Below are 26,864 nucleotides of genomic sequence, written 5' to 3'. Positions count from 1 at the left end.
TGTGTTTGCTTGCAGGGATCCTGGTGCATGAATTGCTCTATGCGTTGTTTTCTAATTTGCTGCCTGAATGTATTTATACGCGCAGCGTGCCAAAAAAATGTCAGTTGCTAGTTCAGCGCTGTGTTGTCCATTTCCTCCTTTCTTCCGCTCTCTTCTTTGGCCTTCGGTCTTGCGCTGTTTCAATCATATCTGACACATGTGTTCTTCAAAGGGACACTGAGAAAAAACTGATGTTGGCCTTTACCGATTGAATGCCGCGCGTGAAAAAAAATATCCTCTAAAAATTTCTTGATACAGCCTATAGACTGTCCATAGGCTTTGCTGAATAAAGTCTATAGATGTTCTGTAAATAAATCTTATATATAGACAGTACACATCCTACAGGCAATCTATAGAGAATCCATAGATTTATGGCATAAACGTTTAGTAAAGTTCTGTCTATCGTCGACGGCAGTGTGGACGATTTCGTACGTTTTCAGCATTTCAACCTCCGCATAACACATAAAGAAAACAGTAAGCGGACAGCACGTCGCTGAACTTACGAATGACTTTTATTCGCAATGAAGGCACGTCTAATAGCGAAACGTACAGACGCACTAACGCGCCTGAAGTGTAGCTGGGGCGTGAACGGTGTTTCCTGTTGTCTTGGTGCAGACGTGGCGAACATGTTCTTCGTGGTGCTGTTCACACTGGAGATGCTGCTGAAGCTGTACAGCCTGGGCCTGCAGGGCTACTTCGTGTCGCTCTTCAACCGCTTCGACTGCTTCGTGGTGATCAGCTCCATCCTGGAGACGGTGTTCACCTACACCGACATCATGCCTCCGCTGGGCGTGTCCGTGCTGCGTTGCGTCCGCCTGCTGCGCATCTTCAAGGTCACCAAGTGAGTGAGCCCTTAGGGACGGCTTTCCCTTTCTAGTGTCCCATTCACCTGTTGGACCCATGGGTCCCCAAATTTCATGCCACTGGACGTCCCTGAGGGAAAGGTCCTGAACGAGCCCTCGACCTTCTCGGCTTCGAATACCTTATGAACGATGTACCAAACGCGCAACAGCACATCTGCTTTCTCCCTCGAACTGTCTCCTTCTTTACTCGGCCTGTGCCTCCTGGGGCAACAACGGGCTTAGCGAGGCCGCGTCCTGTCGCCGTCGCTCACGTGTTCGCTTCGCACGAAAGGAATCACATTTATTGCATACTTAAAGGCCCCGAGAGCGGCATGCATAGGAGCGGCGAGCAGCTCGTAAAAACTACAGAAAAATAGATGGCCCAACAGTATTCAATCAAAAGCACTCAATAAGTAGACTACAGTTGAAATAAAGGAGGCGCCGCCATGACAAGGAATAGGTACCAACATTTTATGCTGTAAGATGTCATACTAGGCGTTCTTTGAATCTAATGAGATCACATTCGATGTTAACATGTTCGGGAAGCTGTTTCCACTCTTGTATCGCGGCTGGTAAAAAAAAAATTGTCTTCAAGGCGTTCGTCGATCCATTTAAACGCTGGATATCCATGGAGTCGTACAAACGGAATGACGTACAAACATGTGGTACTGGATGCGACACACGAAGATTGGAAGGGTCGTGGTATAGTTTACCGAACAGACGTTGCAGAATAGATGCAGGAAAGCGAACAGAACAAAGTAACGAATTTGCAGCGCAGCATAAACTTGCCTAAAACGTATATGCGCGGTCGGATGTAATAACAGTGCCGCCACTTTAAATATTAAACATGCACCAATTCAGGCCGCAAGTGAGCGCCGGGTGGCACTGCAAGACGCGGCTGACGGTAGGCTTGGTGGGAGCCTTCTGTGCGCTGTGTCCAGGGGATGGCAGGACAGGTGCTCCCGTACGCAATACAGTCAGCGTCATCTCGCCGCCAACGTTCATTTCCGCTGGTGCCCGAACTCTGCCCTTGCACATGTCAGTGTCCCGTCTTTTAGATACCCATCAGGCGCGCTTGCGCTATTCCCAGCATTTGCTTCGGCGCTTGTGGACACAACGCATAGGAATACTGTTGTTCTGCAATGGTGCCTTGTTCAATGCTTAGTGGCCATTTAATTTTTTGGGGCAATATTTTTGCCAGTAAAGACATTCTTGTAATGCTCCGCCTGCAGGAATTTCGGGCTACAAGAACTGTTCGCGAAAACGGGTTTAGGAAGTGTCCGCTGGGCCCAGAGAAAGCAACCGAACAGAGGCCGCCAGGAAAAATTGGTTTTTGCTTCAATAGTGCAGGTTACGTGTTTCTATTGAAGTCTGAGGACAGCAGTGCCGACACTGCGTCTTGCAACTATAACAGCATTGAGCCTACATGCTTTGTAAAGCGGTGTTTGCTTAGAGCGCACGAAAAACGTTACTTTTTTAAGCCAGACCTCCTTTCCGTTTACAACAGTGGAATGGCAGGTGTCGACCTTTCGGATCAAGCCGTCAACTGCCACTACATCGGCATCAGGGACAAAAAGTGGGAGTGGCTGTTGACACCAAAGCTCAACATTGCAATTGTGAATGCCTGAACAATCTACCTAGGTAAATTCCTAGAGATGAGCCTGCTGACTATTTTTACTTTGGTAAGAACGTTACTCATCATTGCCTACGCCTTGACATGCAGCAACCAGTGGTTCGCAGACTCTCTGGCTCAATCGTGTCTGATTCCACTTTGAAAAGGAGAAAGCTTCCCGCGCAAATTAGTATAACATCAGCTGTGCCAGTATAGCCAGAAAAGATTGATGAGGGCCTGCAAAAAGTGTTATATCATGGTGCGTAGAAATCACGGACATAACAAAATTCACGCAACCAAGTAGGAGTGGGGCGAAGTAGCTACATGTGCTATGGGGAGGACCCAGCGTACTATAAAAAGTACACATGTGTAACTTCAGAACGAATTAAGCAATCGTGACGAAATTTCTGTCATCTGTTTTTATTTCGAAAGGAGCATTATGTGCTAAAAATGAAGAAAATCCTTCGTTTAGATTTTCTTGGACCCTAATGTGTTAATGGGCCTTACAAGGATGTGATATAAATGAGTCCGAGCTGTCCACTGAGGTGTCACTCAAAATCGATATGCCGCTTCAAGACGTTGAACCCCAGTGCACATATCTCCGTTGTGTATTTTTCCACACGTCTGTCGGTACCGAGCGTCTTCTCAGCGCTTGTACGCCATTTCAGTGATCTATCACGCAAACGAAACGTGGTATTGCATATCTTTCCGGAGGTTAGACCCAATTTAGGTTTGCATCGAGACATTTACATATAAACGAGCGCTCACCCCCCGCGGTGAATTAGTTTGGTGGCTAAGCCCAAGCTTGCAGATGGAATCCTGGGAGAGGTGAAACCCCAGTTGTGGTGCCAATAAATCGGGAACCTTCCTCTGCGGATATCTCGTAGCCGACGTGCAGCTTCGGCCACAAACACAGGCACTCACCTGCCTGTCTTCTATTCTGCTTTGTTGCTTCCAGAAGAAACAAAAGTATACCGAATGAAGATATCTTTATCATAAGCTGGCATCACTGACTATATACGCCCGGAAAATGTATGCAGTGGTTGTGTACAGGTGTGCTGGTTTTGGGCTGCTTTCGCATAGTGCCAAAGGCAGCATACCTGTGCCGCAGTGGGGACCATGCGTCTCCTCCTAGGTCAAGTGCGTTCTAGTGAGGTCTGCTGAGCAGGAGCCAGATTTTATCTCATACATCAGTCCAAAAACTTAGTGTTAACTCAGTCGTACCGTTTGTAGTCTGCTCTGTGGGGCCATTAGTTGAAAGCCTCGTCAGTCAGCACTAGCGCCTGTTTTCGCGCCGTTCCCTACTCGTCGACAGCATTCGTAAATCTCAGAGAGCCTAAACCTCTCGCTCAACGTAAATCACAAAAAAAAAATCGCGTAAACTGAATCATGCGCGTGAGGAGGATCTGCGGGGTGGCGGCTCATTACCCCTTCTTCCGCGTCCAGGTACTGGGCCTCGCTGCGGAACCTCGTGGCGTCGCTGATCAACTCGATGCGGTCCATCGCCAGCCTGCTGCTGCTGCTGTTCCTGTTCATCGTGATCTTCGCGCTGCTGGGCATGCAGGTGTTCGGCGGCAAGTTCAACCGGCCCACCGAGGACAAGCCGCGCAGCAACTTCGACACCTTCTGGCAGGCTCTGCTGACCGTCTTCCAGGTGAGCACTATCGCTCCTCCTATCAGTCGCCACATACAGTATTGTGCGTTTTTATCACGAATATTTTCAAACATTTTCCCGCCTCAACCCCTAGCTCGTTTGCGGTGAAACTGCACACAGAGCTTGCTTATTATGGTAACATTGTATCGTGGCAAGTTTTACAACGGTACTTACTTAGTTGAGCCGTGCATGATGCGAAAACGTAATCGTCTGCGTAGAGATCGGTGAATAAAAACCCGCAAACGCAGTTTTTTCGCTGAACGGCGATAGTGGCGCAATCTGTTTCCTGCAGTGGAAAGCGTCACGACAAGGCGCCGAGGTGAGCGTTGCAAACAATATCCTTTGAATGGTAAAGACTTATTAAATCAGTTATGATATTGTTTTCTGCTAGTTAGCCGAAAATGTTGGAACACCTGCAGTTGAAACGTACGCAAATGCCAGCACTGTCCGCGCATCTTGCAACGCTACCTCGGCGCCTTGACGTGACGCTTTCCACTGCAGGAAACAGATGGCGCCACTGTCGCCGTTCAGCGAAAAAACTGCGTTTGCGGGTTTTGGTTCATCGATCTATACGCGGATGATTACGTTTTCGCACCATGCACGGCTAAACTAAGCAAGTACCGTTGTAGAACTTGCTACGATACAAAAGTCACTATAATACGCAAGCGCTGTGTGCCATTTCACCGCAAACGAGCAAGCGGTTGAGGCGGGAAAATTTTTGAAAATATTCACGATAAAAACGCACAATACTGTACAAGGGAGGCATCGAGCATTGTAGAGCAGGGACCGTATTCTGTATGGACGTATTCTGTCCATTTAAGCTGTCGTGACGACAGCGTGACGCTAGCATCAGACGACAGCAGGAAGCAGAAAACCGCATAAACCTCAACGCAGCGGGTCCGTGCGTCGACGGTAGCCATCGCCACAAGCATTGGCTCACCACCCGCTCCGATATGCAGCCAATGTCGAGGTCCGGTCGCCTCCCATGGACGCCTGAAAGCCACGGCTACGACATTTATTTATTTATTTTATTTACAGAATACTGCAGGGTACATACATTTGTTAGTAATGTAGGGGTGCGTTTATTAGGCGTCCTCAAAAGACCGAACCGCCGTGCAGGATCTGGCAGCGTAGACGGGCGTAGCCAGCACCAAGAGAGCGGGGCAACTTCGTCGTCGTCAGGCGCAGCGTAGTGTCGGCGCATAGCTTCGTCGTCGTCAGGCGCAGCGCAGTGTCGGCGCATGGCGGTAGCGGAACCTGTCACAGTTGGCACAGTTGGTTTGCGTTGAGTGAGAACGGCACCCAGTCCAATATCGCTGGCGTCAGTGTGGATCTCAGTAGGCGCAGTCGGGTCAAAGTGGCGCAGGATGGGAGGCGAAACCAAAAGGCGGCGCAAGGTGTCGAAGGCGTCATCGCAAGCAGGCGTCCAAGCGGAGAGGTTGGAGCTGCCTGCGAGTAGTTGGGTCAGAGGAGCGATGATCGTGGCGAAATTCAAGATGAAGCGACGGAAGTAAGAGCAAAGGCCAACGAAGCTACGGAGCTGCTTCAGTGAGGTGGGCTTCGGAAATTCGGCAACTGGTGAGTTGTCGGACAGCAAAGCGGCACTTTTTCAAATTCATCTGGAGCCCAGCGTCAGTAAGACAAGTCAGAACGCGCTCGAGGCGGATGAGATGAGAAGAAAAGTCCGCAGAAAAGACGACGATGTCATCGAGATAGCAAAGACAACTCTCCCACTTGAGTCCACTAAGGATAGTGTCCATCAGGCGTTCGAAAGTTGCCGGGGCGTTGCAAAGGCCAAACGGCATGACGTTGAACTCATATAAGCCGTCAGGTGTTATGAAGGCAGTTTTTGAGCGATCAGCGTCAGCCATGGGGCACCTGCCAGTAGCCTGACCTCAAATCCAGCGAGGAGAAATACTCAGCTCCCTGCAAGCAGTCCAGGGCGTCATCGATTCGTGGCAGGGGATAGACGTCCTTGCGTGTGATGTTGTTGAGCCGGCGGTAATCAACACAGAACCTGATGGAACCATCTTTCTTTTTTACCAACACAACAGGAGACGCCCAGGGACTGTGGGAGGGCTGTATGACACCCCGACGGAGCATGTCGTCCACGTGATCAGAAATGACGCGGCGCTCAGAAGCCGAGACACGATAGGGGCGCTGGCGAAGAGGGGCGTGTGTACCGGTGTCGATGGTGTGCGCAACGACAGACGTACGGCCCAAGGCAGTCTGAGGAAGATCGAAAGAAGAACTGAAGCGCTGGAGGAGGGCGACGAGTTGATCACGTAGCGCGGGTGGAAGGTCGGCGTCAATGGCACGGTGGAAGACGTCGGAGGGCGGTGGATCATTCTTAACATCACAAGAGCTGATCACATCGACATCGAAGGAAGCGGTGGTATCAAGAATAAGGTAGGGAAGGCAGGAATCAAGTTCTTCAACACGCCCGAGGCATTCACCTCGGAGCACTGCTGACGGGCACGAAGATGGGTTCGAGACGTAAATTGCACTTTGTCCATGGTCGATCGTCAGAACAGCAAAGGGAAGCAGGAGGCAGGGATGGCGGGAAGCGGTTTCGGAAGGCGTGAGTTGAATGAGGGACGCCGACACAGGAGAGCGGCACGAGGGCAGCAGAAAACGGAGGAATGTCGGTATCAGTCGCGACCACAAGTTTGGCAGACTGCGTAGGTACGTCGCAAAAGGGAGCGTCACACAGCAGAGAAAAGGCGATTTCAGCTCGAGCGCAGTCAATAACGGCACGATGAGTCGAAAGGAAGTCACATCCCAGGATGATGTCGTGTGAGCAGTGAGACAGCACGATAAACTCGATGGTGTACAAAACATCTTGAATGAGGACACGGGCCGTACATGCGGCTGAGGGATGAATGCGCTGTGATGAGGCGGTGCGAAGCGAAAAGTCAGAAAGTGGGGTAGTCACTTTGCGGAGTCGGCGGCAGAGAGCTTCACTTATGACAGATACTGCAGCGCCCGTGTCGACGAGGGCGAGAACCTTGGCACCTTCCACGAACACTACGATTACATTAGCGGCACGACACGGAGGACTTGAGGAGTTCGAAACAAGCGCAGTTCTTGCCCCCGGAACTGCGGCTGTTAGTTTCCCTCAACCGCGGAGCTAGAACGTCGCAGCATCGGGGAAGGGGAACGGCGTCGAGGGGAAGGCGATCGGCGAGTGGTGTAAATTTGGCGATCAGGGGAAACAAAGGGGGGACCAGGTGGCCTTGTCGGCGAGGATAGTTCGGCATCGTACGGGTAGGAGCGCAGATCAGGTCGAGAAGGTGGAAGGCGCTGGCGGCAAAGCCGCGCGACATGGCCGGGCAGACCACAGGCGTAACAGATGGGTCGGTTGTCCGCAGTACGCCAGGGATTGGTAGGATGTGGGCGAACCCTTGAGAACGGAGCTTGAGACGGGGGCTCAGACGGCGGCGGAGGACGGAAAGAAGGGGCGGCCTGGTAGGAAGCGGGTGCCGGCGTATGTCGTGGCCTGGCCACCGCTTCGGCGTACGTCAGGGGTGCTGTCACAGGCGCGGGCACAGGGCTGGACGGTAGCAGATCAGCGACTTGGTCTTGCACGACACGGCGAATGGTAGGAGCCAAAGACGGGGTCGAGTCAGGAACTTGGCGGGCAGGGGTCTTGAAAATGGGATATGAGGGACAGCTGGCGAGCGACCTCTTCACGAACGAAGGCTTTAATTTGGTTGAGAAGAGGGGAGTCCTCAGGAGTAGTACCGCCCAGGGCCAGTGTGGAGAGGGCTTCGTCGCAGACACCGGCACGCCGTGTAGAAGCGCGCTGCTTGCGGAGCTCGTCGTAGCTCTGGCAAAGCTTAATAACCTCACTGACGGTAGTGGGATTTTTCGCGAGGAGCATCTGAAATGCGTCGTCAGCGATGCCTTTGAGGATATGGCGGATCTTGTCCGCTTCTGGCATGGCGGCGTTGACACGTTTGCAGAGGTCAACGATGTCCTCAATGTAACTTGTGAAGGTCTCGTCGGTGTGTTGAGCGCGGTCCCGTAAGCGCTGTTCGGCACGGAGCTTGCGCACCGCAGGGCGGCCGAACACTTCCGCAAAGCTATTCTTAAATACGGGCCAAGTGGGTAGGTCCGCCTCATGGTTTCGAAACCAGAGGTTCGCCACGTCCGTGAGATAAAAGATGACGTTACTCAGCTTGATAGTGCCATCCCACTTGTTATAGCTGCTCACTCGCTCATACGATGACAACCAGTCGTCAACATCTTGGTCGGCAGTCCCACTGAAGAGGGCATGGTCACGCTGCCGGATGGCGCCAGAACAAATGACGGTGGTTGAACTGGCCGCCGGTGTTGGGGCAGTCTCATCTGGCATGGTTGACACAGGCGGCAGCGTACGGCTCCGGAGTTCCAGGTTGGTGGGGGACGTACCCCGCACCTCCACCAATTGTAGGGGTGCGTTTATTAGGCGTCCTCAAGAGACCGAACCGCCGTGCAGCATCTGGCAGCGTAGACGGGCGTAGCCAGCACCAAGAGAGCGGGGCAACTTCGTCGTCGTCAGGCGCAGCGTAGTGTCGGCGCATAGCTTCGTCGTCGTCAGGCGCAGCGCAGTGTCGGCGCATGGCGGTAGCGGAACCTGTCACAGTTGACACACTACAGTAAGTACTATGCCTTAGGAGTTAGGATCAGCAAGAATGATGAAGTTACAAACTACAACAAGAAAATATAACAAAAATAAACAAGGTTACAAAGCGAATACACTATGTGAGAGTCCCAAACACAGGCACATAGACAAAGAAGCATACTATGCACTGTGCATAGTGTGCATAGTGCACTGTGCATAGCATAGCACTGTGCACTGTGTGCACTGTGCCTAGCAAATAACATCAAACTATAGGGGCCAATGCCCGAGGACCAAGTGGATTCCAAGAGGATTATGGGCTATGGATCCTTGTAGAATATCGACCCAGAGGTCGTATCCTCAATGTTTTATTTGCTTGTTACGTGAGTCTGCACTAGAGGGGGTGGAGAAACAAACTTCCGGTCGGCAGTCCGGTCGTGGCTCTCCTGCTGCCGCTGCGTACACTATGGCCAAGTAGTCATAAGGCCTGTTTACATGAACTCGATAGAGTCGAGTCTAGTTTGCTTGTCGGGCAAAAAACCAGTTGTCGGGTTCATGTAAACGCTGTCGGGTCGAGTAAAGTAAGGGGCAGAGCGAGTCGAGTTAACTCGCCGGCAGGGGCTAGGTTAGCTCGCTTGACCCATCTTTATGGAGTCGAACAGTCGGGTAAGCGGGAGGGGAGAGGATGAATGCGCACTGTTTTTCGCCTGTTCCATCGCGCCTCCGAGACAGCGGTGCCGCGCCGCCATCTTGGAGGCTGCCACTGCCCTCTCCCGCTTGCGCTGTTTGACGCTTGGTGTCGCTGGAGTTCAAGAGGTCTCGACTCGCTAAAATCGGGGTCATGTAAACACGCAGTCGTCGAGTTGGGCTGACCTTGCTCAACTCGATCCCCTGACTCGACCCGCCGCTGTCGGGTTCACGTGAATGCCGCTATAGAAACCGCGCTGCGCCTATTCATCGCACAACCAGCGCACAGTCTCTCTCCCGAGACGGGACTTTATTGCCCCGAAAAGGTGGTCAGACCTTCATGGGCGTGTTTCTACCACGGCATCTTTGGCGACCTACACAAGCCATGCGGGAAGCTGGTCGGCCGACGCGGGCGCATGAAATGGACACGGACGGCTGGCCCAGGTTGTTTCTTTGGGCAATGCTTCTCCTAACGAGCGCGCTCCTTTCCCATGATCCGTGCACGCCGCGTGGCTACGTTAGCTGGGGGAGCTGTGCAATATTCGAGCGGGGCAGATTTGGAGGACCAATGAATAGCACACACCTGCGCCACGATGCCGTAAGTAGACCTCACAGAGGCCGCAGCGCCTCTCAGTAATGGGAGCTGCAGGAAGCAGCGTAGTTTAATACGTTGACCCAAATCTCAGGGAAAACGTCACTGGTGCAGAAGGGGCAACATAATTACTGCGGAAATTAACGCGTCGTGGTCATGTCGAGTCATGTTATATTGAAGATGGCTGTCATAGTAGTTGCTGTTTCTTCAGATGCTTGGCAATTCATTTTCATTATTTCACTAGGCTACACTGACTTCGCAATACTGACGCCATAAGAAAAGAAACTCTTGTTAGAATAAAAAAGGTGTGAAGCCACTGAAGGCTCAAAGAAAAAAACTGGATCGTGTTTTAACACCACATTCCGTAAGGAAAGGCCATTCAGCTGGAAGCAAGTCACTCTGTGGTGTTCGGTATGAAAAAAAAAAGGCGTTCAACCGCGTAAGCTTTCTGACATCAGTTTCTGACCTGGGCTAGAGCAATAATTGCAAATAAACAAAAAAAATGCCACCTGAAGCTCGATGGCCGAGTGAAAAAAAATTAAGAGATTGTAGACGCAGATGTGTGCATTTTACACATGCCAACGTGGAACGGGAGAGTGGATATTGAGAAGAAAATAGGGCACGTAAGTTGATGAGCAGAGTGCTTCCTTCGTTAGAAACGACCTGAGAAAGGCAGGTGCTTAAACATTTGCGATGTGTGGTAAGCAGCCAGACATGCAGTGAACGCAGTAAGGTACGTCTGTATTGAGCCATGAACACTATGCGCCGTAGGAGCAGTAGCGTCTTCATTGCCCCACCAGTAGAACAGGTTGTGGTGACTCTGGCCTTATGCATGTAGGCCTCGCGCGCAAGGTACAGCCAAGGAAAAAATGTCTACACCACGTGCTCCGTAAACGAAACCGATAGCTCTGTTATTTGCCATCGGCTTGAGACCACATTTGGGGAGACGAAAGTTAAAACCCTGCTCTTTCACCTCCACAAATGTGGCTTCCAGCCGGCATGTAATAACAGAGCTATCGACTTCGTCCACACAGCACACGCGTTCCAGAGACTGCGCCCGACCGTACAACCTCCGAAGCGAGCAGGGTTCACAAAGTGGTACCGTGCAGTTTGCTGGTGCCGCCACAGATAACGCTGGCAGCCACAGCAATGAAGAGCTTGGAAGCAGGCGGCTCTTTCACCAAGTCGGATTAAAAGGCCGCCTGAGTTGCCTCATAGAGCGCGGCCGGTGAGCAGGAGAGCAAACGCAACGCACGCAACCAGTGGACAGGGCGTGTTGTGTGCACCCAACAACGAAAGGGTGCGGCCTGGTTGGCAGTGTTCGGAAGACCGCAGTGCTGCGAAACACACTTCCAGTCATTTGTTTATTTCCATCGCTTCATTACTCTCCCTCGCGTGGTCGGCTTCGCAGGCAAACTTTACAGGGAGAGACACTGGACGAGAAGCGATGCGGACGAGATCGAGCGTTGCCAAACAGCCCGATAGTCTGTGCCAGTTAGCTGAAACGTGTCTGTCTTCAGCTGCGTGTGCATTTTGTGTGTTTCCCTGCGGTGCGGTTTGCCAACCGTGGACGCAAACGCCGTTCTCCCTGAAAAGACCCGCATGGATCATGAGCGCGGAAAGGTGTCTGATGTTCGATTCCTTCAAGAGGACAGGAGCCCTTCACAGTACAGTTCAGGACATTGTCTACTAGAGTGGAAACCAGACATGCAGAAGAGAGGCTTCACGCCTTCTTTTAACATTCCTGCAGGACACTGATCTTGACTTTAAATGGTGACAGCAGGGACGGTCTGTGGTGTTCTGTGATTTAATGTGTGCGTAGATGGTGCCTTCTGGAGGGGTCTATGCTATTCTGTGAGTGAGTGTGTGCATGGATGGTGGCTCTGCAATGGACTATGTTCTACTGTGACTGAATATGTGTATAGATGGGGACTTCTGGAGTGGATACGGCTGTATTGTGAGTGACTGTGTGCATAGATGGCGACTGCGGGAGTGGCCTATGTTCTATTATAAGCGACTATGTGCATAGCGGGGCAGATCTGACCGGTTTTAGGACATTATCATCATATAAGTGACGCTACGGTGGAGCATTTTCCGGCAGAATTAGAGAGGCTAATTCCACCTGTAGCATCCAACAACTCAACTCACTCTGCTCTCGTGTTTTCTCCTGTTGTATTTTTCGCCGCAGATCCTGACGGGCGAGGACTGGAACGTTGTGATGTACGACGGCATCAACGCCTTCAATGGCGTCGGCTCCTTCGGCGGAATGGCCTGCATCTACTTCATTATCCTCTTCATTTGCGGCAACTGTATCCTTCACGCGCCAGACCGAGGGTTCTGGAATGGTCCCGAGCTTTTCTCAAGTTCACCTTCACTGCATATCAGCTTGGGATGAACCCAGGTGGTCAGAGACGACGAATTCACTGTGTGTATCGAACAGGTCTAAGGGCATTACTCTACTGCAGTCTCTGGAAAGGGCGCCAGGTTTTTACTTTCTAAGAGAAGACCGCGGAGTCGCAAACAACAGCGTCAGTTAGCAGGATAGGACTCCAGAGCTGAGTGCGACGCCAGGCGCTCGTCTTGTTAGTGTCTAAGCACAGTGTATCGGATGCGCTGCCTCGCGAAATGACGCAACTGGCTGCCATCTGCTGCACTTATCGGTCCTGTCTTTTTTGAGCGCTTGTGCGAAATCGCACACAGGACATTGCACACAGTTACTGGGATGTTCTGATTGGCGCAAGTGATATGGAAACATTTTTGTTTTCCTGCCTGCCGCCGCGGCCCTTCGTAAGTAATAAGCACGCCGTGGTTTAGTACGTAATCGATCAGCCTCTAATACGAAGATAACCAAAGCACCTACGCTTCCCTACGAGGAAATCAACTCAAGAACGAGGACAGAGCGAACAGTGACACACATACCGTCTATCCAGTCCCCGTACATAAGTTGAGCTGACATTCTCCTACAAATTTTTCGCTCGCGCATGTCATAAGCACATGATCGTTCAATAGCCGTTCACATCATGCTCAGTTGACTAGTGATGCATGTTCATTTGGAAAGCATGTAGCGTGATGTTCAGCATGTTTCATTTGACAATGCGGGCGTTATAACAAAGTGGTACACTCAAGCAGCATTTCTGGACCTTCGATGTTTTAACCGCAAGAGTTTCTAGTGAACCTGGACGCGCGCTGCTGCCTGTTCTTACAAGCGAACAATAACTGGCGGGATATATTCCCCGTCCTGGAGGGTCAAGCGACTGTTCGCATGCTGCATCCGTGCATATTGCTTGTTTCGCGTGCATTTCACCCCTTTGCAAATAGTGCTTCGTCTCAGTGGTTGGTCGCTGTTAAAAGATACCGAACACCTAAAGGACGATCGGCTGCCTTTGATTTGACGATTACACGTCCATAGTGGCACCGTCACTGCTCGCATCTCTCTTCCGTTTTGTTGCTTCGGCATCCCTGTCGCACACAGGCATGTCGCGAGGTGTCAAGGGAGTCCCGCAAAGTGGAATAAGGTTTTAAATTAGGAAGGAATTGCTCATTAGTGCCCATCCGAGTGCAGCCATACGCCTGCAGCCGTAGAGCTACGTAGGTCTCATAGAAATTCCGCAGTTGAAAAAAAAAATTGTCCTGGTTGGGGGATCGAGCCCGGTACCGACGTCCCTCCTCATCAGTAGCTATACCAACTTGCGCTGCTTTCTCATTCTTTTGACATCACGAACTAGTGTTGGGGGTTCCGCTGCGCTGCATGTAGCTGTAGCTGGCGCAGAATTTGCGGGCGACCCATCTCCTCTGCCGCGGTAGCGTGCCACTAGCGCACTCACGAGCCATGCGCCACGCAGCCCCGACGTCAGGCTGAATCCGGAAGCCGAGCGTTGCGAAACCGGCTCACCTACCATTCACACCTATCGCTGTAAGATAAAATAAATGATCCTTATGAACTGGGTCAACTTAACTGTGGCGGAACACTCTAACAGGCACAACATGACACTTTTTCTGTTCAACACAGTGCCATATCTCTTTGTCTGCTACTGCGAGTATACTACCTGTAATGCATAAACCAGACCACCTGCTTCCCTTTTTCGGTCGCGCTTCGGCTTAGAGGAGAAGTGACGAATTTGCATGACCGACGAGGACGGGGATTCGCTCGTAGGCGCGGTGCAGCCTTGAGTCCCACCGGGCACTTTCATATTGACGCATCTGCTGCACGGATCGTTATCTGGGCGGTGTGATCCAAGTCGGTCTTCTTTCATTGCTCCTGTATTGCGTCTGAAGCGGGCGCGTTGTTGCAGCAAATTTCTTCCCGACCGTCTCTCCATGCCACACTCGGGTGCACCGGTGACATTTTCTTTGTCATACTTTTTCATCAAGCTTATTGATTTCCTAAACTCGACCCGCCGCGGTGGCTCAGTGGTTACGGCGCTCGGCTGTGGCCCGAAAGACGCGGGCTCGATCCCGGCCGCGGCGGCCGAATTTCAATGAAGGCGAAATTCTAGAGGCCCGTGTACTGTGCGACGTCAGTGCACGTTAAAGAACCCCAGGTGGTCGAAATTTCCGGAGCCCTTCACTACAGCGTCCCTCATAGCCTGAGTTGCTTCGGGACGTTAAACCCCGATAAACCAATAAACCAATTTCTTAAGCTCGCGGGACGCAACCCAGAGAGGGGCGCGTTCAGGCTGAAACGAGTCGTGTGGAAGGGAAGCATTGCGCAAAACAGACAGGGCAAGGGAGAGTTTTCTTTACAACGATCGTTCATCAACTGGCCCAACAGCCAGCGCGAATAACTTGCGCAACGGCGGCAAACTGGCAGCCTAACATGTACAGAGAGTTCGGTTTTTATCTGGAGTATTTTAAAAAAGTCCTGTGAGCAAACTACTGGCCTAATCAAGAAAACATTTCGCTCACGTGGTAGCATATTATAGTCTGCGTTCTTTGAGACGTAATTGAATGTCGGTACTTGCCTGAATTTTTTGAAATTAAGAAAAAACTGCTGTCAACTGCGAGTAACACAGTCGCAGACGCGAGCTAAGAAGCTGGTTTGACAGGGCACGCCATCTGCCGGAAGGCGAGGCAAACAACGTCCCGGCTCAGTGGGTCGGAGGGTAGAACTATAGTGTACTAGAATATGGGGTAGTGTGTTCAGGGAGGACTCGCGGCTGTCGCTGTTGATGTCGAAAGCCACGAGATGGCGCCACCAGAGCATGGGCTGTCACTGCATGCACTCCTCCCGATACGCGGCGGTGCGTTCTGTACATTGCACAGAGTATTTTTGGTCCTTTCAAAAGCCAACACTTCAATAACGTGTCCTGTAAATGTTTGTCATTGTACATGCACGACAAATAAAATTAAATGCGATAGGACAAGTCGCACACGGAAGAAAAAAAAAGAGTAGTGACTAGCAGACGGACTCAAAACAGCCAGAATTGCGGAAAAGCAGCATTGTGTACAGGCGCAGAGAACTTACAGCGGGTACTGCTGCCGACGAACGATAGAACACAAGGGTGCTGAACAAACTATTGTGCATACTGCAGCGAGCAGGAAACGCGACCTCGAAATCGCGACCAATTCATGATCAGACGGCCGCGGTGGCATACTTATGAACATCGTCTGATTTTCGCATGCAGTTTTTCCTTTTCGCCCTGCCTCTCGTGACTGTTTGATGCCCTTGACAAAAAAATTACAAGTAGCTCGGGTTATTGGGAAGCAACGTCGGCACGGCGTCCGGCGTCAACTCTGGTTTCCCGCGTGGTATGCGACTCCTCCGTTTATAACAGGAACGTAATCTCTGAGAATGCACGATGGCTCGAAGTGCAGTTTTCATACCGAGTACGTTTCATCCAGGGTCTTGTCTTTCCGGTGCAAATTCCACTCCCAGATCTTCCTGCGCGCTTCATCTTTTGAAACAGCAAAAAGCGACGGCTGCTCACCCTTAGTCCAATGGTAGCCTGTTGCGCAAACAGGTGTAAAGCAGTGCCGTTGCCGGCGACGACTCGGCATTTCTTCACTGTCGGACGGCCAGCGGCAATTATAGCACGAGAAAGGGATCACATGAAAAACTTTCTGTGAGCCGCGTACCACGCAACCGCGTCAATGCACGCGTACGCGTCACTGACTTGCAGACGACAACGAAAAGCGCGCCTTTTCCCGACAGCCCATGCTACAGCAGCGCCGCCGCACTTTCGACGCGCGCCGCGACACGCCAATGCATGGTGAGCGGCGGCGCCTGAACACACTACCCCATATTCTAGTACACTATAGTAGAACGCTGGCTTAGAAGATGCGGCTCGTCTGCTTGTTGGAATGATTGCGACAAGAAAGAAAGAGCCGTCGCTAATAATACTAAAGACCACCGTGAAAATGTGGCATCGATAGCACTGCACACAATAATGATAATTTGTCACTTGTGGTCCGGCAGATGGCACGCCCTGTCAAACCAGCTGCTTAGCTCGCGTCTGCGACAGCTTTACTCGCAGGTGACAGCAGTTTTTTCGTAATTTCAAGCAATGCAGGTAAGTACCGACGTTTAATTACGTCTCAAAGAACGTAGACCATAATACGCTAACCCGTGAGCGTAGTTTGCTCTCGATTGGGCTAGTAGTTTGCTGAGAGAATTTTTTAAAAATCCTGAGCATTTTTTTTTAAATATTCTCTCGTTCACTTGTACTTCCCTCTCAGCTGCGACGTCGGTGCGCGCGCCGACGAGTGTTGTGCAGCCCTTTGTCACTGCTCCGCGAGAGACGGCGCGGCACAAAAGAGACGCCGCCGGCTGTTCGTCGTCGCTTTGCATGCGTAACGAAACTGGAACTCAGAGCTTTTCCTTCACGCTGTGCTGCAAACCAGACATATTGCTCAACGTATTCTTGGCCATCGCGGTAGACAACCTGGCTGACGCCGAAAGCCTCACTGCCATTGAAAAGGTGGGTCTTCCTCTTCTTACGTAACGCTGGGACCGGTGACGTCGGGGAGAAATTTCCCGGCCTGGAATCAGTTAAGTTCAGTTCAGTTCAACTTTATTTCCTTTTAACAAGAAAAGGAGGGGCCAGCACTAAAAGCTGTGGAAACAGCTTGACGGGGTCCCGGCCCCCTTACAGTGTGGCACAGCAGCATATAGGAGATAAAATCGATTTGCATGTTCGTAGACTAAATCCGTCTATACATGGCTAAAACATAAAAAAACAATAGTACCCAAAGAAGCAATAAGGAGTCTAAATACAAAAGAAATCAGTTTTATGTTCAATACAACTATTTCGTACAGAAGAGGCTGATTTCGCTGTTTGACACGCAAGATGGATCAAATCCTGTTCAACAATTTCGTATGCAAGTATGCAACCTGTTCAACAATTTCGGTATTGTGTAGCGTAGTGACTGTATATATGAGTAAGTGCGAAGTACTGGAACGAGATATTTTTCTTTACGTCGTGTTTGTCTATTTCCAACATTTTCTCTTAAGTCAGCAAGTAATCGATTTGCCCTTCATCGCAATGCTGTGTATTTGCCCGATTACACAGAGGTTGTCGTCTCGTAAAAAGTTTTCGGCTTCTCTATTAGGAAATTCCCTGATCGGTCGAGAGGGTCCTGACGTCATGAACACCACGTGTCTACCGGCAGACCAATCATACGGAACCGTAGAATTTGAAAATCTGAGGACGCCCGGAATTTGGAAGTTGGTCAGCTTTAGAAAAATTCCAAAGGACCTTCAAAATTTTCAGAGCAGTCCCACCCCAGAAAATGGATTAAGGTGCCTAGTGGGTCGGATGAGTACAACACGATATGACAATTCAGTAGAAGGTACTCCAACATTCCGGAACATGATTGAACCGGTTCCAACCGAAGTTTTGTTTGGAAAATCGCCAGAAGAAGAAGACACTTATTTGAAACACCATAGCAGGCAGCCTAAATATCGAATTTTCTTTGTTAACAATCTGACTGGAAAAGCCCCCAAGTTTAGTCAGTTTCCTGGGAAGGTTATCGGCCCTGTTTTTCCGAGAAGCCAGTGCGAATGGGTGGGACGGAGAACTCTTAAGCAGTAATTTTCCTTTTGCCCGCATTGTCCGCGCCATGAGGAGGGCACGGGAAAGAAGCATTGAGGTGAGGACAGCTGAGCGTGATGCGTGCGTTCCAGAGTGTCCTCGCTATACGCGGAGTAAGTTAACACGCACAAGGACGAGCAGAACAGACTCGTAGGATATGCGCACTCAGTGTCCACATTTATTTCTCAGCGCCCTTGTGGACACTAGAGGGCACACCCCTTATAAAGATGGTCTACAGACAGTCTATAGACTTCTTATTGACTGTATTGACTTCCTTTAGATATTGCTTTTCGTCTGTTCATAGTCTATAGACTGTCTATAGATAAAAGTCTGCTAAAAGTGCATGGCCGTAAATCTGTAGAGTGTCTATAGACTGTCTATGGCATTTAAATTGCCTGTAGACTGTTTTATAGTATTTTTCTATAGACAGTATATAGAGGAATGGCGTGAGGGGCGAGTTGGTGCATGATGAAATGAACGGCGGCGCAACAAGGACACTAACAAGAGAGGGGGGACACCACATGCGCACACCACATGTTGTGTGCATGTGGCGTCCGCCCTCTCTTGTTAGTGTCCTTGTTGCGCCGCCGTTCATTTCACAGTCTATAGACTTTATAGACAGAAGTCTATAGACACTCTAAAGACTGTCTAAAACTTTTTTTGTAAGGAACGATAGCAACGCAGCGACGGCGCGTGGTTTCAGGCCAAGCCGGAGATGGGCACCTGTTATTCGATACCAAGTTTCGGTCGGTTCGTCTATGACAGGAATCAGTGTGAGTCTGAGATGCGCGTCGGCACCCTCTCGCCAGTCTTGAGGTATCTTTTGATGTACAGGGTCAGTCACACTCAGAGGGACACGGCTCCGCGTGGCCACGTACCTGCGGAGCGCCACTGCATCTAAGCCGTTCATGAATCAATGCACAGCGGTGCACGAGAAGGGGGACCTCGACGTGGTGTTTGGTGTCACCGGCCCCTTTGCACGTGTCTGCTACTGTCTTGGTCGCAGTGGTACACCGCGTGTGCGTTGCCACGCGGAGCCGTGTTCCCTCTAAGTTTGAGTGACCCTGTACACGCGCGTAAGTGTGGCGCTGCAGATGCGTTGGTGGTGTTGCCCTGGTTTCATGTTGCTTAAGTCTTTGATGAAGCGTGCGCAGTGTTCGGTATGGCCCCCACACAACAGAAAAATTAATAGCACGTCGGAAGCTTACTATTGCTCTTGAGGTATCAAAGAGGTACCCTGAAAAAGAAAAAAAAGCCTGAAGGAATATTGAAGCTAACGCAGAATACCTTGTATAAAGGCGGAAGCGCTTTCGAACTGCATTAACATTTAAGGCACTTTCCACACAATTGTGTAAATGGTGAACTCGCAGCTTTTTCTAAGAGTGTGGTCCTATTAGTGCTGATTCCTTTATTTCAGGCGAATTCATCCTCCGTCATCTTACAGATGGGGTGCTTTTACATGCCAAATAACGAGAGTACCAAAAATATTTCATAACACAGTGAGTTTATGGTCTCTGCATGAATCACTATAGTGAGCACGGTACTACGTCCGCCATTTTCTTGCTGACTGATATTTCCACCAGCACTGACATCACTTTTTAGTTCTGGGTTTCTTGCGTTTTGTGCATCTTCAAAACTCAAAAGGTTTTTGCGATTAATCCTGGTGCTTTTTTGCACAGCTCCGAACTTTTTTATAAGAAATTTTGTACATGTCTTTAAGAAATATCACCAGTGATTCTTTTGGAAAAGCTAACAAGTTGGCCTTCTTCAGGCCTGGGCTGTATACATAGTGTGAAAAATATTTGTTCGGAATTTAAACGGCAGGAAGCCAGCTCGCGTTGAAAGCGATATATCTGTTAAGGCGCACACACATTTCTTTCGAGCGGAACTCTTTCTTCGCGTTAAGACTCGCCAACGAGGAAGGACACAGTGTTTTAAAAAATTGCTGGTTTGACTCTTCTAACCTCTTCTAGTCATGCAAAGCGAGAGCGTCGTCGTTTTGCGAGCCGTTCTGTCCGTTATTCTTCGGGCTCGGACGCTAGCCTGGACGCTCCTTCTTCTCATCCACGGGGTGGTCTGATGTCGTTTTTCCAAAGTGCTCTGCGTAACGTTGTTAGGTAGCCCAGCATCCCTTCGATTTTTGTCGTAGCGCTCACTGCCTGCCTTTCTATGAAAGCGCACGCCAGACGGCAGTGGCGGCTCCAGCTTGGGCGGGGAGCACACGGCCAGCTTTGTGGGTGAGGCACGCGGCGGCGACGAAGTCACGTGGCTGGTCGCGGTGCAGCTGCGGAGCGGTTCAAGGTCGCTGCCGCGCAGTCGGCGAAACTCGCGGAGACATGCCGTGGTGAAACTCTCGCTTTAAAACTCAACGTCCCCACAGGATCCGTGGTGCCCGTGTTTGAGGCCCTGCTAGAGGCACGATTCCGTTCACCCAAACAGGATCAATGGATTGATGAGCGGGAGGTATGAGGCGCGGTGGTGGGCGCCACTAGGATCATAACTTATTGCTTAATTGCTGAAACACTGTATTTAAGTTCCGCTTTTAAGCTCAACCATATCTTTCGGTAGAGCAACGTCACTTAGCAGCATATAGAAAAAGTGAAAAAGTGTGTTAGTACACCGTCCATTTCCTTGTCTAAACGACAGCTGGCCTTCTTGGGTTCAAAACATCCGTGATCTCACATTTTTTATCGCGTCTCTTTTTTCGATTTATTTTTTCTCTTAGGTCGCCGCATGCGCTACTTTTGCTTGGTTGGTTTTGGCTTTCTCCGTCAGTCGGAAGTTAGCGCCTGTGTTGTGGGTGTGCGTTCTCTCCCCTTTTGTCCGTCGTCCTGGTTTTGCGCTACTCTTGTGTTATGGATCAGTACCGACTTGCCCAAATTTCCACCCGAGTGATTTAGGAGCGCGGCGCAGTCGACTAGTTGGGCGTCGTTGTCTGACCAGCGGGAGGGGGCGTCGCAGGAGGAAGAGGAGGAGGACGAAGAAGGCGCCGAAGAAGACGAGGAAGAGCGGCGCAAGCGTCTGCGGCTCGAGCGCAAGCGCCGGCTGAGGAGGCGCCGGCGGCGGCGCCGGCGTCGCGAGCGCAAGCGACGCCAACAGCGCCAGCAGCGAGACGCCGACCAGAACGGGGGCGGCGGCGGAGGCCAGGACGAGGCGTCGGCCGAGGCAGGCCGTGGCGCCAACGACAACAAGGCGGACGCCGGACACATGAACCACGCGCCGCTCATCAAAATGTGAGCGATGCTGCGAAATCACAGCGACAAGACACGCTCGAGGTTGCAATCCATTTGAGGCGGAAGCCTTTAATGCCTCATACTGTCGTTAGCAGCCGTGTCGGCAGATTTGTCCGCATTTCAGCGTCACTACTTAAAAAGAAACTGCGTCGAGGATGGGAATTGAACCAGGACCTTTGGCGTTTGAAGCGGAGACGCTACCACTCCGCCACGAATAAAGGCGCATCTAGTGAGTGCATGGGCTTCATAAATAAAGGAAAAGGAATACAAAACCAATTAAAATCAGAAAATAAAAATAAAACAATAAAAATAAAAAATAAACAAATAAAAAACGAAATGAAAAATATATAAACATAAAATAACAATAAAAAAGAAAAGAAACAAAAATAAAAAATAAAATCGCAAGAAATAAAATATAAGAATAAAAATAATTAAAAACAAAACGTGCACCATGAAATGCTTTCCCCTTGCAGCACTTTAGAGAGCCAAAGCGCCCCCTGAATTTTTTTGAACAAGTCAGAGGCGTAAAAATTCTGTCCTCTAAAATTTCGCCTTTTGATTGGCTGGTTGTTTAGTAGGGAGAAAAATATCAAGAATGTACAATTTCCTGGCGCAGAGGATTAGCGCGTGGTGATCATGAATGGGGCCGCAGCGTCTCTGTAGACTCAAGTTGTATGAAACCATAGTCCGGCTACCTCTGAACTTCATTCACTGATTTTTATGTCCCTGCCTCTAAGCAGGTGACAAAGGAAAGCAAGAATAAATCTGACTTAATGCCAGTCCCAGCATAGCCATCACAGGTTAAGACAATCCAAAATAAACGAAGATGGGCAAAAAGGTTCGAAATGTAAGTTAAAAATAAAGGCTAATTAGCAATAATATTAGTATTAATAATAATTTATTTACACTGGTGAAGTCAGGGAAAGTGAGAAAAAACTTAAAATTCAGCTTAACAGGTTCTCTGTCCACCAGAAATAATAAAAATGAGAAGAATTCTTGGCAAAGCACCAGAAAATAGCAACAAATGATTAAGCTGCAAAAATAACGTGTTTACAAAACACTGTGTGGGATTAAAGAAATAAAAAAGCGTTTTATTTATAGAGCTACTTGAGATAACAGTGATGTTACAGGTGCAGGCCTAAATCGCGCATAGAAACAAAGAACTACACTATTGCACCCAGAACATTCACATATGTTATAAAAGTTTTTAGAAGGATTGCTGAGCTTGTTTAGCATTCTATATAATTGTAGCGCAGTAAATGTTTTTTAGAAAATAGCAGGCGGCTTACACAAATTACGATAAAAAAAGAAAATATGCGAGGATGCATCGTATGCATAGAACTTTGGTGGAGAAAAACTGTTTTAGTTGCAATTTTGAGGTTTTTCAGGCCTCATACGCTGCCTATGATAGAAATTTATTAGCTGTGGCGGGGCCCTGTTTAATATTTGTGTTTCACGACCAGTCCAGCACGTTTATATCATCCATGGTATGTACAGTGCTTCTACAGCCATAAGACGCAGTCTTTTGCAAAGAGGGGGCAACTGCAGTAGAGAAAATGTACTGATGACACAAAACTACGCAGGAAACAGGACACAGAAAAGAAGCAGACAGGACGAGCGTAGACTAACAACTGATTTATTGGTCGAAAACAACCTTCCTTCAAGAGCAACGCATGCGCAACCAAACTTAACGCCCAAAGCAAAAGTGCACAATCTTATCAACCCAAAAAGTCAAGTTCCTTCTTATACAAGTGAATTGATGCCTCGCTAACACATTTTTCCGCACCGTATCTAGCAATTTGCCAGGCTTCAAAGATCTCGCGTGCCTTCTTGTCCTTCGCGCAGCCTATAATCTTCGTTTGCTTGAAAAGCGGCGTACAAAATACTTGTTTCTTCTTGTCATTGATCTTACAAGACTGGCAGTGCCTTGCTAAATGCTGCCCACCGTGCTGGCTCAAAGAGTTATTATGCTCCTGAAGGCGTTTATTAATGCAGCGCCCCGTCTGCCCTACATATACGGAACCACAGCTGAATGGGATCTCGTAGATAACTCCCATCTTACAGGCTACAAACTTAGGTCTGTGGTTGACTCCGCACCCTACTTTCTTTTGCAGGTTATTGTTAGGTAATCGGCATAAACGAGACAGTTTACATGGGGCGGAAAGGAACACGTTAACACCAAATTTCCCTCCCACCTTCTTCAAACCGTGCGAAGTCTTGTGCACATAAGGAAGGACTTCAAACTTCTTCCTCTCGCTTCCAGTGAGTTCTTGTTGGTTTTGCTTCAACCGTAGGGTTTTCAGCAAAGATTCTGCAACAGCTTTCAGAAGAGAAGGAGGAAAACCCGCAGAGTAAAGCCGGTCTACTTGACTGGGAAAGCTACGTTTCACCATGTGTGGGCATGACTTGACAAGCGAAGATCTTAAACATGAGGTTGCGATTCCCCTTTTTACGAGCTTTGAGTGGCAGGAATCATAAGGTAGAAGAGCCTTCTTAGATCTTGGTAAATAGGCCCAGCATAGATGGCCCCCTGTATGAAAAAACAATTTTAAGTCTAAAAACTGTAAACAAGAGCTTTCCGGGAGCTCAAAAGTAAAATTCAGATTAGTGGCTGTAGATTTGAAGATCGCTAAAATTTCATTCACAATCATTTGTAGGCTATCGTCAGGGTTAATATTCAAAAGGATTAGGAAATCGTCAACGTATCTGACCACATGCGTGATCCGGTCATCAGTGAGAACGCACGAAAGTTCAGTGTCAATTTGAGCTAAAAATATCTCAGTTAAAATAGGCGCCACGCTCGAACCTATACAGATACCTCGCCGTTGTACATAAAACTTGTCCTTAAAAGTTACAATGGTAGAAGAAAGATAGAGTTTCAGCAATTCAAGAAAACCATCGATTGAAATCCCGCAAGTATTCTGGAAGGACACCACTCCCGAACGTTCGATGCAGTTGCGGACCGCCAGGAACAACTTGTCGTGGGGCACTGAATAGAACAGTTCTTCAATGTCTATTGAGAAACCTGAGTTGATACTTGACGAGTTCTCACTAAACATTTTCACCAAGCTATCAGAGCTACTGATCTTGTACGGATCTTCAGGTGTCAGGCTCTTTAGGTGTCGTTGCAGGTACCTGCTGACAATTACTTGCCAAGTACCTCTTTCCGTCACGATGGCTCGGAAAGGACACTCCGGTTTGTGGCTCTTTGCACTGAAGAATACTGTGAGAACATGGACCTTGTTCTTGTCGACTTCATTCTTCAGGCGTTCAAGTTTCAAGTTCTTGAGAAGGGCTACCGCCTTGGCCTTGGCTTCGTTTGGCTTTTGAGTCGAAGGACGGAAGTTTTTCCTTAAAGCTAAAGAGGCCTTCTCACCAAATAGCTTCTCAGGCAAGACCACAAAGCCGCCTTCCTTATCAGCCTGCATTAAAGCAAGTCCGGAGTCATTAAGGCAACCGGCTACTCTCCTCAACAGGGGAGTGCCGTCCTTTTTCTCTTCGTAACCATTCCGCACAGAGTCAATGCCTTCCAATAAACAGTTTCCTTTCTCTTCACCCTGCACCTTCTCTGCTATCTTGTGAGCCGAAGCGAGAAGCTCTTGCTTCTTGAGCGGCACTTCAAGGCAAAACTTCGGACCCCTACTCAGAACCTTTTCTACTTCGGGTGTGATCACAGCCCCTCCAAGAGCAACAACAGGAACCACACCAACCTGCTTTTTGGGCGCTGTAGGTAGGCTCAGCCTAGTTTTGTTCCAAAGGAATTCGGTGCTTGCCTCAGCCAGCCTCTTGTAGTCCATCAGTAGCCTGAAGCCAGCAGGTCCCGTACCCTTCCAACTGAAGCACACAAGTTGTAGCCAGTCCATCAACAGGCGAACATGCCTCCAATATTCGCTTCTTAGAATCTTCGCCATCCGCTTCCAATGACCTTCTGAGCAGCCCAGAAACCCGAAAAGACTTGAAACACCGGGTGGACAGACGTTCTTCCTTAGGCAGAAGCCCAAGACCCTTGCTTCGTTCGTCGTAGCAGCGATGAAGGTGGTGCACAAAGCGCATTGTTCTTCGAAAGAACGTTGACATAAAACAGAGCCCCATGTAGAAGAAATGAATTCTAGAAGTGTGTGATGAGAGGCTAGTTGGTAAGACATACTGAAGACACAAAACTACGCAGGAAAATAGTTTTCTATCTTTCTTCTACCATTGTAACTTTTAAGGACAAGTTTTATGTACAACGGCGAGGTATCTGTATAGGTTCGAGCGTGGCGCCTATTTTAACTGAGATATTTTTAGCTCAAATTGACACTGAACTTTCGTGCGTTCTCACTGATGACCGGATCACGCATGTGGTCAGATACGTTGACGATTTCCTAATCCTTTTGAATATTAACCCTGACGATAGCCTACAAATGATTGTGAATGAAATTTTAGCGATCTTCAAATCTACAGCCACTAATCTGAATTTTACTTTTGAGCTCCCGGAAAGCTCTTGTTTACAGTTTTTAGACTTAAAATTGTTTTTTCATACAGGGGGCCATCTATGCTGGGCCTATTTACCAAGATCTAAGAAGGCTCTTCTACCTTATGATTCCTGCCACTCAAAGCTCGTAAAAAGGGGAATCGCAACCTCATGTTTAAGATCTTCGCTTGTCAAGTCATGCCCACACATGGTGAAACGTAGCTTTCCCAGTCAAGTAGACCGGCTTTACTCTGCGGGTTTTCCTCCTTCTCTTCTGAAAGCTGTTGCAGAATCTTTGCTGAAAACCCTACGGTTGAAGCAAAACCAACAAGAACTCACTGGAAGCGAGAGGAAGAAGTTTGAAGTCCTTCCTTATGTGCACAAGACTTCGCACGGTTTGAAGAAGGTGGGAGGGAAATTTGGTGTTAACGTGTTCTTTTCCGCCCCATGTAAACTGTCTCGTTTATGTCGATTAACTAACAATAACCTGCAAAAGAAAGTAGGGTGCGGAGTCAACCACAGACCTAAGTTTGTAGCCTGTAAGATGGGAGTTATCTACGAGATCCCATTCAGCTGTGGTTCCGTATATGTAGGGCAGACGGGGCGCTGCATTAATAAACGCCTTCAGGAGCATAATAACTCTTTGAGCCAGCACGGTGGGCAGCATTTAGCAAGGCACTGCCAGTCTTGTAAGATCAATGACAAGAAGAAACAAGTATTTTGTACGCCGCTTTTCAAGCAAACGAAGATTATAGGCTGCGCGAAGGACAAGAAGGCACGCGAGATCTTTGAAGCCTGGCAAATTGCTAGATACGGTGCGGAAAAATGTGTTAGCGAGGCATCAATTCACTTGTATAAGAAGGAACTTGACTTTTTGGGTTGATAAGATTGTGCACTTTTGCTTTGGGCGTTAAGTTTGGTTGCGCATGCGTTGCTCTTGAAGGAAGGTTGTTTTCGACCAATAAATCAGTTGTTAGTCTACGCTCGTCCTGTCTGCTTCTTTTCTGTGTCCTGTTTCCTGCGTAGTTTTGTGTCTTCAGTATGTCTTACCAACTAGCCTCTCATCACACACTTCTAGAGAAAATGTGCTATTTTCGATGTCCAAGTTATGACGTACAC

At 49.2% G+C, this 26,864-nt stretch overlaps 2 protein-coding genes across 11 annotated transcripts in view; one reads left to right on the top strand and one right to left on the bottom strand.

The window, feature by feature from the left end:
* Positions 1–26,864, top strand: part of LOC149337784 (muscle calcium channel subunit alpha-1-like) — a 615,266-nt gene that overhangs the window by 469,025 nt on the left and 119,377 nt on the right. For all 10 annotated transcript variants that reach the window (XM_089553522.1, XM_089553521.1, XM_089553520.1 and 7 more), the window contains exons 14-18: positions 655–880; positions 3,940–4,147; positions 12,218–12,338; positions 16,870–16,946; positions 21,021–21,292. In XM_089553522.1, coding sequence (XP_089409648.1) covers positions 655–880; positions 3,940–4,147; positions 12,218–12,338; positions 16,870–16,946; positions 21,021–21,292 — 904 coding nt within the window. The remainder of the gene's footprint in view (positions 1–654; positions 881–3,939; positions 4,148–12,217; positions 12,339–16,869; positions 16,947–21,020; positions 21,293–26,864) is intronic.
* LOC149337785 (uncharacterized) lies at positions 22,191–25,385 on the bottom strand. The gene is made up of 2 exons (XM_089553652.1): positions 23,746–25,385; positions 22,191–22,199 (listed from the first exon to the last, which is right to left on the bottom strand). Exons 1-2 carry the CDS (start codon positions 25,201–25,203, stop codon positions 22,191–22,193), a joined length of 1,467 nt encoding a protein of 488 aa, XP_089409778.1. The 5' UTR covers positions 25,204–25,385.

The sequence above is a fragment of the Amblyomma mixtum genome, chromosome 7 (assembly GCF_055824585.1).
Source record: "Amblyomma mixtum isolate Tamu chromosome 7, ASM5582458v1, whole genome shotgun sequence".
NCBI classification, from domain to species: Eukaryota; Metazoa; Arthropoda; class Arachnida; order Ixodida; family Ixodidae; genus Amblyomma; species Amblyomma mixtum.
The sequence above is the reverse complement of the archived record's forward strand: the minus strand, read 5'-3'. Positions and strand labels throughout refer to the sequence as shown.

Coding starts and splice junctions, on each gene's coding strand:
- LOC149337785 (XM_089553652.1), bottom strand. CDS start 25,203: ATGGCGAAGATTCTAAGAAGCGAATATTGGAGGCATGTTCGCCTGTTG.